Source organism: Ambystoma mexicanum, chromosome 1p, assembly GCF_040938575.1.
Source record: "Ambystoma mexicanum isolate Mex_15411 chromosome 1p, UKY_AmexF1_1, whole genome shotgun sequence".
NCBI lineage: Eukaryota > Metazoa > Chordata > Amphibia > Caudata > Ambystomatidae > Ambystoma > Ambystoma mexicanum.
This window is the reverse complement of record NC_090921.1, coordinates 18693744-18707486: the sequence shown is the minus strand read 5'-3', so window position 1 is coordinate 18707486 and position 13743 is coordinate 18693744. Positions and strand designations below refer to the sequence as shown.

General features: G+C 45.7%; 1 protein-coding gene across 1 annotated transcript in view; it reads right to left on the bottom strand.

Moving 5' to 3' along the window:
• LOC138564038 (zinc finger protein ZFP2-like) overlaps positions 1–13743 on the bottom strand; it is a 112388-nt gene that overhangs the window by 57053 nt on the left and 41592 nt on the right. The window contains exon 2 of the mRNA XM_069642881.1: positions 11034–11657. Coding sequence (XP_069498982.1) covers positions 11034–11484 — 451 coding nt within the window. The 5' untranslated portion in view covers positions 11485–11657. The remainder of the gene's footprint in view (positions 1–11033; positions 11658–13743) is intronic.

The following is a 13743-nucleotide window of genomic DNA, read 5'->3' as shown; positions in this document are numbered from 1 at the left end:
TAACAGAGGCAATTCTGAAACAAAACACATCATGCGTTTCAATTGACCTAACGGGGGTAGCATTGATGGGGATTTGGAGCACCATTTCGTTACTCGAACGGAATATCAAGTTGGAAATAACAAAGCAAATATTGACAAAAATGCCCAAAGCTCCTCGTTGTATGCGGTTTGTCCGGCATACAATCTTGAAGACATTATAAAGCCGATTACTAAAGCTGATATAGTGGATGTAAACCCAACTCTAATGACGAACAACTCTCAGCCATTGAAAAATTGGTTAAAGACACATCCTGCAGGAATAAGACATGAAAACCTGACCCCTGGTCCACCTTGTAATGACGTGCCCCCATCTCAGAATATGGCACAAGACAGTATCACTAAGAAGAAGATGCGCTTTCATTTTGCCGATGCAGCAGCATGAGAGGCGCAGTTGGCTGAATGCCTAAAATCGGACTTTATGCAATTAAAACACACGTTAACAAGTAGCAGCTGCCTTGCCTACCATAGAAGTGAACACGTCTCCCCGGCGAAGTTGATGGGAGGCTATTGCTCCTTCCTGACGATTCCAGCCGTAGTAAATGCAAGCAAGTGCAATCCACTTTTGACCAACATTGGATCCAAACCTGTATAATTGACCAGCATCCGTTGAGTAATAAAACAGTCACTTCTTCAAAAACAACTGATAACCAGCCGGGGCAATCAATTGCCCCTGAAATTACAACGTCTAACAACTTAATGCATGGCATGAATAGTGCTGAGGTTCCAAAATCAACTACTCGACAAATTCCATCTCAACATGAAGTAATTGAAGGGAGAAGTGAACAAACACCATCTTTAGGTGGCGCAGGATTACAAATCTATATCAACGTTATAGCCGCAACATCGACTGCCTTGATTCCCTTCATGAAGCTCTACATGATTACATGAAGGAACAGAAAGCCCTACTAGCAGTGGTAAATGAGAAGATAACTTGCCTTGGAGTCATTTGCAGATCGTACTTCAAGACAAAGTTTCATCCAAGTATGTTGCCCAAGAATGAATTCTCAAAAAACCGAACTTATCGCTGTTGTTTTAGAATGTGGCAAATGGATGCAATGAAATACGCAAACACACACTAACAAATGATGTAGATCACAAGTGCTCTTGCGAACAAGACATCACGGCCAGCCCCCCCCACCCCCGCAAGAAGCTCGAGTTTGGAGCCATCAAGGCAATCGGTCAGCGAGAAAAGTTCCAACAGACAGTCACCAAATATACAGTTAATGGAGACTGAGACCCGGCAAAAAGAGGGTTTTGCACCCTTATGTAAACTATGCGTGGGATCCTCTGTAGGGGGGGCGTCGGATGAGCAAGAGCTTGTTCGGCAGGTCACCACTCAGTCCACCACAGCTTGGTGCCAGAAACCTCTGTCAAAATAGGAAGTGTTGCTGCCCAAACGGTCACTGAGAAGCGTAACAAGGTGATGGATGAGCCCCCTTGGCAATTCCTCCCGCTGGCCGCCAATACGGCTAGTGTGAAGGTGGTGTAGTTCGGGATATTTTCAGGTGGCAAATAATCCTTCATAGGGAAACTAGACAACGAAAACAAAAAGACAAAATAAAAATACTAAGAGCAAAAAAGGATGGCCAAGAAAGAGCAACTGGCCACACATCGAAGTCAATTGCTTCAAAATAATTTATTAGGAATCTGTCCACTCCTCCCCCGGTTTCGATGGTTAAGCGGCCTGAGAAGCAGAAATCCATGTTTGATAAGCCTATCGAAGTTTGCAAAGAGCAAGAGATAGTCGAAGAGAATCAACGCCAGGTGCGCAAATGGCATCACCTTGAATCAGATGGTCAAGTAGAATTAGCCTTGTTCACATCAGTAGATCTTGCAAACCTTTCCACCTATTCGATAGGCGAAGATGATAAAGATGATGATGATGAGAAGGTCACATCAGGGGAAGAGACAGATACAAACGAGTGCAATGAGGATATTGAAACCAATACGAGAAGAGACACTTTACATCGCACGGCCAGTGACCCATAAAAAAAAAAACAAAAGTAAAACGGATGTGCCTGATCACCATCAAAAATCTCGCAACTTAGGACTGAAGAATTTTGCATCAGAAATGTTCGCTGGCAAACAGTCTCGACATGGCTTGAAGCTAAATCTGACGTGTACGTCCTCACAAGCAAAAAATAAATCAGCAAGAGAATTAAGGCCTCGTGACCATGAGGTTGAGAAAAAGAAAACGGAGGAAGCAACACATTGGAAATTTAATATATTCGAAATGACAAAAACTCAATTTACTTGAACAGACATGAAGTTGTTAAACTGCATTCTTGTTCTAAGCTTGATTGAGTCGGATGACATTCAAACATTAGAATATAAATCTGAAAAGCGGTCCGATTGGGTTATTCTTCATGTACAGTCACGCTTAGTGGCTAATACCCTGAGAGGGTCGAAGTCGATTTCTGGACACTTGGCTATGCCATAAGTAATTACGTAGCCTCTGGTCACCAGCTGATCACTACATCTGTGCCTAGACCAGCTGCAAGATCACTCAAACACTTGGAGAATGAAAATAGAAGACTCTCACAGCAGGAGCATTTTGGGAAAGGCCGATCTGAAGTGGAGTATAGGAACACTTATCCAATTGCCTCAAGTGGCTCCTCCTTAAAGCGTTATTAGCACCCTGCACATAGTGAACTACGGGTTGATTATATCTGGGCATCATGCAAATTCACTGCAAAAGTGAAGTCCCTGGAAATCCTGAAAATGTGAAATAGTGATCATGATGCAGTGAGTCTGCAGTGGGCTACGAGGCGGCAAACTTGTCCAAACTTGTATAACGAGCCACTCGGGATAAACCAAGGCCTAAACCGTGTACGAATAATGTCTTCAGCAATCTCTAAGCTTACATCAGCACTGGGCCTAAGCTCCGCAAATGGAGTGGACTCGGCTGAAGATACAACCCTTTTAACCCAATTTGCTGAAGTCAGATCTGGATTCAGTCATGATAATTCGAAACATAAATATCTGTTTAGTAAACAATGCAGGACAGGAAAAAAAGATTGTGATGATTTGAAAATGCCCAAAAACACCCATGTAAATGTGGTTATACATGAGGGAGAAAGACAGTGCATATGAAGACCGGTCTTTAGGACCCCCCTCCCCGACATTCCCCACCTCCGTGAAGCTCATGGCTCGTCAGCGGCCCCCCCAGGCACCTGAGCTCGGGAGGCTGGATGGCTGCTGATCGACACATAAGGCCACACAACTCGTACTGTAACATACCATAAGACACCATTTTGAAAACGCCAAGACTCCATCTTAGATGTACAGGCCAAACCCCAAGCAAAATAACCTGCATGCGAAAGCCATAGCTGTGCCTCCGCTCACCGCGCACATGGAGCCATGCACCCCCCACGGTAGATCCGCTAAAGACCCGTTCTCACGAGCAACCAGACGCGAACAAGTATCAGAACAAACACTGTATCATTTACCTTCCACAGTGCATCACTGTCCCGGCAGTGACCTGACTCGCGGTTCAAGCCTGGAAAATAACAGGAACCATCCCGATCAAACAAGTCTTGACCCTGCATCTAACCCCCAACATTTAAAATATATGGGGCCTCATTACGACCCATGCGGTAAGGGGTTAATGGTGCCGTAAAAGGTTGCGGCTCCGTTAACCCCTTGCCGCCTAATTACGAGGTCTCTTTGTGGGTCCCTACTTTAACGGTTGGTTTTAACCAGCCGTTAAGGATTGGACCCGTAAAGGGACCTTGGAGGTATTTACAGTACTGCAATTTGCGGGACCGTAACTACCGCCTTGCCCATTTCAATTGAGCCCTATGGGGCAAAAATGGTATTGGGGAAGGGCCAATGGGGAATTACCGGCCCGCCAACCTTGGAATGGGGCGGTAATTCCGCCATTCACCATGGCGGAATCAGTAAGATACCGGTGGCAACTAGCGCCATGGTTACCACCTGGGTCGTAATGACCCCCATGGTGTCAATAACCTTCCTTCATGAACCCCTGCCCACTGCAAAATACCGTGTGCCCTAAAGATCTAATGAAAGGCTTTGACAGACCCCGTCTCATGCTAACTAATGATTGCTGCTAATGTACAAAGGATAAAACGAAAAGCGTTACAGAGAATACTTGGGTGTAATGGGGTAAAACACATTTAAAAAGAAGTGTAACAGCCATTAAGGGCGTTGAGCCGGTTTTTGCTATGAACAAGAATGTCAACGAACGGCTACCTATCGACCAATCACCATAACTCCCTTCCTGGGCAAGCTCCTGGAGAAACTGGCCATCTCCTAGCTCAATCTCCACACTGAATCTGTTGGTTGTCTTCATGACCATCAGTCTGGCTTCAGAGCTGCTAAAAGCACGGAAACTGCTCTCCTGAAAATCAGTGAAGACCTGCTCTCCAACCTCGACTCTATCCCCCCCCCCCTTGCGTACTTATCCTGCTTGATCTTCTTCTGCCTTTGACACTGTCAACCATGCCATCCTGCTCAACCGTCTCTGTGATGACCTGGGTATCACTGGTCAGGCTCTGGCATGGCTGACTTCTTTCCTCTCCGACCGACCCTCCCAGGTCCAACTTGGGTCCTTCCTCTCCGACATATTTTTCTCTACCTGTGGTGTCCCCCAGGGATCTAACCTCTCTCCCTGGCTGTTCAACCAATACCTGGCACTCATTGCCCTCCGCATCGCCGCTCTCTGTCCCAACTTTCAGTGCTATGCAGATGTTACACAGCTCATTTTCAGGCTACCCTCAGCCACCTCCTCCTCCTCCTCTCCTCCCCTCATCTCCGACTGTCTGTCTGCCATCCAGGAATGGAGCTCTCTGGCCGGCCACTCTTGGCCCTTCTCCCACTCCCACCTGCAAGGCTAAAAACCTTGGTGTCATCTTCGACTCTGCACTCTCCTTCTCCCCTCACATCTCTGACGTCTCTAAGAGGTCACACTACCAGCTGCACCTCCTTAGAGGTATTCTTCCTTTCCTACCCTTCCCCCAGAAGCACACTGTCTCCAGAGCCCCGGTCCTCTCCAAGCTGGACTACTGTAACAGCCGCCATCTAAATCTTCCTGCCTCCACTCTCCGACCTCTGCAACCTATCCAGAACAGGACTGCAAGACTTGTCCTTGGCCAGAGAGATGAAAGAAGTCAGCCACAATAAGGCCTGACTGGTGATCGCCAGATTATCACGGAGACGGTTGAGCAGGATGGCATGGTTGACCGTGTCAAAGGCAAAAGAGAGATCAAGTAAGATGAGGACACAGCGGGTTTTGGAATCGAGGTTGAAGAGCAGTTTCCATGAAGGCTAAATCCTCCAGTGCTCCGGGCCTGGATGGTCTCATGGGACATACTTGATGTTGACCTCAATGCAATAATGAATGCCATCATGAAGGCTAAATCCTCGAATGCTCCGGGCCCGGATGGTTGTTAGGCAGAAACCTGTGCAGTTCCCTCTGGGACCACTGCAAAAGATTTAAGACTACAGGTGTTTGGCAGTAAACCCACTTGGTAGCAGTCTGTACCACACAGATTCACTTGGTAGCTGTGGCTGAGCAGTCAGACTTCCCTCAAGAAGAGTTAGGCAGTAAACAGAGTATTCACAATAGGTCAGAAGAGCACAGTAGAACAAGTAAACACTGACCAGAGCTTGGTGTAAAAGAGATATAATTATTTATTTAAAACCACATCTAGAAAAACACACAAGCACCAATAGTAAGCAATTCAAAAACACGGTCACTAAAAGATGTACACTCCCAGAATTTTAGACAAGTCTTAAGTAAACCCCCACTTATTGTCAGACAGCGGTGAGCGCTTAACGCAGATGGCACTCTAGTAATTCGTTTTAAAAGGGAGATAAAAGCAGAGTATAATAAGAAACAGACCCCAACCCTTTTCATAAGAACAAAACAAGAGAGGGAGGCAAGTAAAACCGTGAAGTTAGAGTTCAGAAGGCCGGATCCACTTTAAGAGGATCAGAACAAAATGTGTCCAAGGTCACACGGTTGAAGTGCACAAGAGTCTTGCAAAAGTTCAAAAAAGAGTTGGACCAAAAGAAAGGGACCCGTTAAAAGGTCAAGGCGGCCAACCCAGTCCAGAAGGTTAAGGGATTATTATTACCTTGTAGCAACCTTTAGAAAGGGAGGCCTGGCGGACACGGTACCTTAAAGTGGTGAGAATACTCCAGCGGGGGCAGTGGTTCCTGGCAGCGGATGCAATTCGGTGCTTCGTCCGGGGGAAGAGAGGATCTCGTCGTGGAGGAAGACAGGAGTCCGTTGCACTGCCAGGGAAGAAACCAGCCGCGGAGTCCTCAGGTAAAAGGAGCGGTCCTTTTATTCGCGGTCCAGTGTTAAGTGGCTATCCGATTGCCGGGGTGCTTGGCATGGGCAATTCGACCACAAGACGGCCTGGGATGCGAAGAAAAGAAGGTAAACTGGTTGTGCCCACCAGTCAGGGGAAGAAGCCTCTCCAGTCGGGAGATCTTCTCTGTCATCGGGAAGTGGTGAGTCGGTTCCGCAGGGCTCCACCGGTGGCGTCGTCGTGGTAGGTCGGCTCAGCTTCTTCCTCGTTGGATTCTCAGGTCCTGTGGTGACTTCTGAAGTTCCAGTCCCCAAAGCCCTGCTTTTATGCAGCACACCCCCATTCACTCAGCTTAGCTGTCAATCAAACATGCTAAGTGGGCCAATCACACAAGAGTGCGACCTGAGTTACCAAGGTAACTCGGTCCAGGGTGCCTAAACCCCCTCCCGCACCCCCTGTGGTACCCAGACAGAGTGGCACCACTTTTGGAGGCTTCTGTGGAGAAGCCCGCCAAAAAGCGGAACAAAGGTCTCGACTTGGGTTGAAGTCACAGAAGAGAACACAAACGTCATTTTAGAATCGAGTCCTGGCAAAAAATACCAACTGGCGAATTAACATTAATTAAATAAACCGGCGGTATGTTCGAGGCTATGAGAATTAAATAATTAAAGTTGGTAGCCTTGAACAATGGGAAAAACCCATAGGAATATATTGGCGGTCGAATATAAAAAGTAGTATCCACTGCCACCAGCCAAAACTCGATCAGGGGGGACGGACCGGTTTCTGTTAATAATTTGGGACTAGTAAAGCCAATGGTGACTTTACATGCCCTGGGAGATATTAGTCAGTCCCAGGGTATGAAGTCTATGGTGGGGTGTCACTATGACACCCCTGTGTCACTGCACGGAGGGTGCTGTGTAACACACATAGTAAAAACACATGAGACCCTATGGAGTAAAGGACCCCATAGCCCATAAAACACATTAACAGTCAAAGGAACACCATAAATCATGTCCAAGAGTGGGAGAAAAAGAGTCTGACTCTTGGCAGGAGAAAAAAAAACAAACTCCAGAAATCCAGAAAAGCTGCTGGGGGACTCACTAGGTTAGGAAATTCAGCCTAAAGAGAGAATTCTCCCTAACAATGGTCTCATGGGACATACTGGATGTTGACCTCAATGCAATAATGAATGCCACCATGAAGGCTAAATCCTCGAATGCTCTGGGCCCGGGTGGTCTCATGGGACATACTGGATGCTGACCTCGATGCAAAAATGGACGCCATCATGAAGGATAAATGCTTGAATGCACCGGGCCAGGATGGTCTTACAAACTTTAAAATCAGTGCCATTGTTATGGGCCAGGGTTGTAATCGTTTCACAATGCATTACGTTCCCACAAATTTCCTCCATCTTGGATGGATGCAATTGTAATTTAGATTTTTAAAGAGTGATAGGACGGTAGTTCACAGGATCCGACCTATCTCCCTTTTGGATGCAGCTCACAAGATCTTCTCCACTTTTATTCTGCAGGCTCTTGAAAGTTGGGCTTCCCAATCGAGTGTGCTACATTTTTACCAATTAGGATTTAAGAAATGTGCCAACACCTCCCTTAACTGTCTCCTTATTCACTGGCCGGTAAAACAGGTAAAAAACTGCCAACCTTTGATTGTGTAAACTGTTCAAAATTATGGAACAAAATGCAATCTCGGGGGTGTCCGGTAGCTTGCCTACAAATGCTTGTCATGCTGCAGACTGACAGACTTGCTCAAAAGGACTCCTACTCTGGATGGATTCTTAGTAAGGGTTGTATTTTGGCCCAGTTTCTTGTATATTTCTGATATAGGGATCGGTCTTAAAGATGTTGGAGCCAATCCACCAAAACTGGGTTATGTGTCGCTGCACTCTCTTCTATCAGCAGGTGATTGGGTTTTAATGGATTATACACCAATTGGCCTTCTTTAAACGCGGTTTGCACATATTTTCCGGACATCAAGTTGAACAGAAGTGTTTCTAAATCTAAAGTATTAGCACCGAACAAATTGAAGTGGAACCTGCATGAACCCAATTCCGTTAGGAAAATGAACAAACCGACAGTGGAAATGGTGGACAGTTTTAAACTTATGGGGGTCAATCAGGCCCTCCAAAAAGATTCTCTTTCTGCGGCAGCTCAATTACGAGTGCTGGATAAGAAAAAGTGTCGCATTTCTCATACTCCGGCCATTAAAATGTATAATCAAATGCTAATTCCTAGAATCATCCATGGAGCAGAGATCCGAGAAGAAAGGTTGGATTGGTCCAAATTTGAATATACAGTACCCAAGAGACGTCCATCGTCACTAATGGGGACTCCCTTTCCTGTTGTACGCTATATGTTGGGATTAATTCCTTTAAAGGTACGGATTAAGTGGCAGAGGTTGCAACTGTTAAGATCTATTTGGCTTCCCCGTGAGAACACATGGTTTGTTAAATAAAAGGACATATGGAAGAAGCGGGCATCTAAACCTTTAAATGTCTGGATGCTTGCCTCATTAAATCTGTTACCAAGCAATTTGCTCTCTGAAGAGGACCCGTTTCAGACTCCCCTCAGAGTTCAGACGAGAGTGTATGAAAATGATTAACAATAGAAATACATTGATGTCCTGTAAGATATCTGATCACTTTAGTATGGATATAAACCCTATAACACTCTGCAGTCTTACTTGAATAGGCACAGCTCATGAAAAATCAGAGAGTTCTTGATTAATATTAAGTTGAATCTGTTTCCTATGTGTGATGGGGGCCAAATTAAAAATCCCAAAGGAGGACTGCATTTGTCGATTCTGCTTGGAACATAGGGAAAGGTTGAAAAATCTGCGGATTCAATGTGCTGTGTAGTTTAACTTTCGATGCAGGACTTTTAATAGCTATACGCAGCAATGAATTTAATTCAAACATTTAGTTGTGATCAATGTGTTTGTTTGGAATATTGTATTGCTGATTTGGATTATGAATTTGTTTTTATTTACAGATATCGATTTTGGTTTAGATTTGCATGGAAGTGGGTTTTAGCAACATTTTCTATGTTATGGTATGTTGCTGTTGTATGGAATGAATTTGGTTGTGTGTAAAGTTTCTCTTAAGTTTGAAACCATATCACACAATAAAATAAATGAAGACCCTGTTCATGCCAGGTGCGAGAGAGCCAATGGAGAAGGGAGGATAAGAAAGACGGGAGACATGAAGGTGCGGGTTATTCAGGTGAGGTAGAAGGAAGGACCAAGACACCATGCGGAGAAACAGGGTTCAAAACTGAGGGTAGCTGGGAGCTATTTAGCTCCTGAGCCTGGTTAACTTGGCACCAACAGCTACCAGGAGTTACTTTTGGTTCCTCAGGCCTACTGATGCTGAATACACATGCTTACACGATTTAAACACCGTGGGCCTCATTAGGACTCAGGCGCTAAACCATGGTGCCATTAGCACCATGGTTCATGCCGGAGTCCGCCATGGCGGAATGGGGAATTACCACCCCATTCCGAGGTTGGTGGGACGGTAATTCCCCATGCCGCCATGGCCCTTCCCCATTCTCATTTTTGCCCCATAGGGCTCAATGGGAATGGGGAATGCGGCAGGTACGGTACCACAAATTGCGGTACCGTAATTGCCATCAAGGTCCCTTTGCGGGTCCCTACTTTAACGGCTGGTCTAGACCAGCCATTAGGGTCGGGTCCCACAAAGGGACCTCGTAATTAGACGCTAAGTGTTTAACGGCGCCGCAGCCTTTTACGGAGCCGTTAAACACTTAGCGCCTGGGTCATAGCGCCTGGGTCATAATGAGGCCCAGTGCGTTTGGGACAATCAAATACAAATTAGGACACATCGATAATACATTTAAAGCATAAGTGATCTAAAATATTAGCCAGTGTGATAGGTTTTCATATTTTGTATAAGTGACATTTTAAGAATGCTACATGCCAGCTCCTGGTTCCCCAATTGTAGGTCTGATCACTGGTTAATGCTCAATACCTAGGAGTTGGTTTTAGCTCCTACTTATCCAATCGTAATTTCGATCCCTGAGGAAGAACGGTGGAGAGGAGCGTGGAGGGGAATTGCTGGAGACCTGTGCAGGGCAAGGTATTGGTTGGTGAGAGAAAGTGGTATTTGGTTGCGATTGTGCGTGAAAGGGACGAGAATGATACAGAGTAGGGAGTGAATGGTAAAGTGGCTGCAAGGGTGAAAGGAGGGCAACTGTGAGAGAAGGTGGGGTCGAGGGGGAGTAGTAGTAGTGTGGGAAAGCGATGAGTAGTGGGAGCACAATAGGAAAGAGTAAGATCGGAAGGTGGAAGAGGGTCAACCGAGGGATAGAATAGAAGTGTGAGGGGGAGAAAGAAGATGTAATGGGTGGAGTAGTAAGGGAGAGAGAAAGACATAGGCAGAGGAACAGGAGGGCGTGGAAGGAAGTGGCCAAGTGTTGCCCGACTTTGGATCAGTGACCACCTAGATTGTTTCCAGAGGGGGTTTGAGAGAGAGAGAGGAAGAGAAGCCGTTTGCCTTTAGGCCATCACACTCAGCCAGTTCTTAGATAGTTGGGGTTACCGATCTATAGGACTCAAGCCTTGGGTGGGGAAACGACTGCGCTAAGGAGTGAGCCCCTTTACAATTCTGTAATTAGAACCCTTGCATTACTGGTGTGCTCTTGAGGTCATCTGTGACAATATGCAAATATGTTATCTTACCCAAGGCTGGGATTTCCATTCTCTCTCCTTCCCCAGAACGCAGGTCTTCAATGGTAAATGGTTCCTCCTCTTCTTCCACCTTCACACGTATCATGAAATCTGGATTTATTTTGCGAGTAGGTTTTTCCCGCTCTTCAATCTTCACATGGTCCATGAGCTCTGGGTAATCACTGACAGATGGAGCCTCCCTGTCTATCATCACTTGTAGAAGAGGCACAGGGCAATCTCTGGCATACAACATCTCTCCGTCTTCCGTCTTCACCTGGTCCATGAGCTCCAGGCAATCACTTGCAGATGGTGTCGCCCCTTCTTCAACCTTCACCTGAAGAGTAAGCTCTGGGCAATCGCTGGTAGATGGCTCCTGCCCTTCTTCAACCTTCACCTGATCCATGAAGTCTGGGTAATCATTGGGTGATGGCAGCTCCCATTCTTCAACCTTCACCAGATCCATGGTCTCCTGGAGATTTTTGGTAGGGGTTCTAGCCTCTTAAATCTTTACGATGCTTCCCAACAGAGGACTTTTCTACTTGAATCTGCCCCCTCTCCAATGACTGCTTTCAATTAGTGAGAGTCAGAGCTTCATTTCTCACTCCATAATAATCTTTATGTTTAAAGGTGAGAAACCTGATGAGAGAGAGAGAAACACAAATGGTTAGAATATACGCCCATATATCTGGGGCTTGCATTCTACTGACAGTCATGGTTTTATGCAGGCATCAACGTGGTCAATAATCAACGCGTAATTTCACCATAGATAGGAAATACCAGCTTTTGGCTGCTACTGGGTGCATGCATGGAAGACTGATGTGAAGTATACACCAATCGCCCCTTGTCCGGATTCCCGGTTGCAGTTACATTACATGTCCTTAGGAACCGGAGTCAGGGTTACTCGCTGCTCCTTGGAACTGTCGAACAAGATAGAAACCGACTAAACCCCGGCAGAGGCGACTTATTGGCGGTGTCCCTTTTCTTAACCCCAATCCGGATCACCAACACAGGAGCTATGTGGGGTGACAACAAGGAAGCATTTATTTTAATGTTTTATTGGTTTAAAAGTCAAAACAATCTACCTTTAACATTACATTAAATTTCTCTTGGCTGATTACACTGACATCGAAAGGGCACTTGCCATTTCCAAAGAAAGAGAACTCCCCCATCGCAATATCCCACCGAAAGAAAGGAAAAGAGAGAAATAAGAGAGACATGTCAAACCAGGACGTATCAAAAAACAGAAGTAAAGGGCAGCAATAGTCTTTTCCCGCGTTAACTTGGGTCCTCATTGTCAACTCTCGATTCCCCTGTTTTTGTTCCACTATCTAGCATAAATGTTATCTTCAATGCTGCTATTACCAACCTGGTTTGCTCCCCCAGTAAGACCCATTCCCACCACTCCTCGTGGCTCAGAGTTTCTCCAATACCCCTGTGACCATCAGGGAATTTGTGCCTTACTTGATTTAAGGACTCACAAGAAATAACCAAATGGAATAGTGATTCTACAGAGCCTGGGTCTTTACAGAATCGGCATTGGGCATTCTCAACTCCTGGCATTTTCCTAGACTATTGGGCCTCCCTTGTTCCAAGAATGCACTTTAGAAGAAGATCCCAGTGGATGGAGCAGGGAAGCATTTAGTAATCAGACTTCATTGTGTTTTTATGCTATAAGGTACTCAGCGCCCAGATCATAAGAGAACAGCACATGGATTACCCATCATCGCCTTGTGACTTTCTTGAACCATCCACTGGGGAAATCCTGTTGTAACACAGGAGGAGTACCACTATACAGAGAACTTGAAGTAATGCAAAGCAGGAGTTAAATGGTACACAGAGAATCACTCCTTACTGGCAACACTGCTTTAATGAACAAGGAATACATTCAAATATGCACATCTATAGTGAACATATACTGGAAGCTCAAATTGGTAAATCAAGTCACCAAACTATATATAGGTGCTCCAAGGTTGCTGCTAGAAGCGGAATGAGCGTGGAACACAAGACAATGAAGAATGATAAATCCATTACAAGGAACGTGGAAGGTAGCAGCTCCCGTCTCACCTGGCTAAATTCCCAATATGGGTATTTCTAACAGAGGAGCAATCAGATCATAGTATCAGGCAGTTTCCGAGACACCGCTCGCCAATGCCCCCATTTGTTTCATGTGTGCAGAGAAAGAGTCTTCCCCGGGCAGCCATCTTGATAACCACTAGACCTGCACATTTGGAAATTGAATACATTCTACCTGGTGGCCATATTGGATAACGCAGAACTCATGTTAATATTTCATTTATCTGAACAAGGCCCACGGAGAGTAGGATAAAAGGATTTCACAACTTATTTCGCAAAATGGATTTTAATGTCCGTAACGGCGAGTCCACATTGGTTACCAGAGTCTCCATGTCAGCAAGTGGGACGCCCTAACCGGAGTCCTACCACCCCTGTCCTCTGATACTATGAAGATAGGATGCAGCTGTTTGCCCCCCTTTCCCTTTTACTTCTAGATTACGGTAGATAATACAGGCTGGAGACTCTCAGGCAGCACATGATGCCAAATAGAAAGCCAACTTTTTACCAGCTAGCAAAGTCCCCTGAATGTTTGCTGGCTTTTCAACTTAATTTTTCTTCCAGTCAGACTTAATCCAAAGCCTGACAGAGAGAGGCTCCCTGTTAAGGTGCTCTGCCTGAAGTGTTATTATGATACCCATGGCAGGGGCAG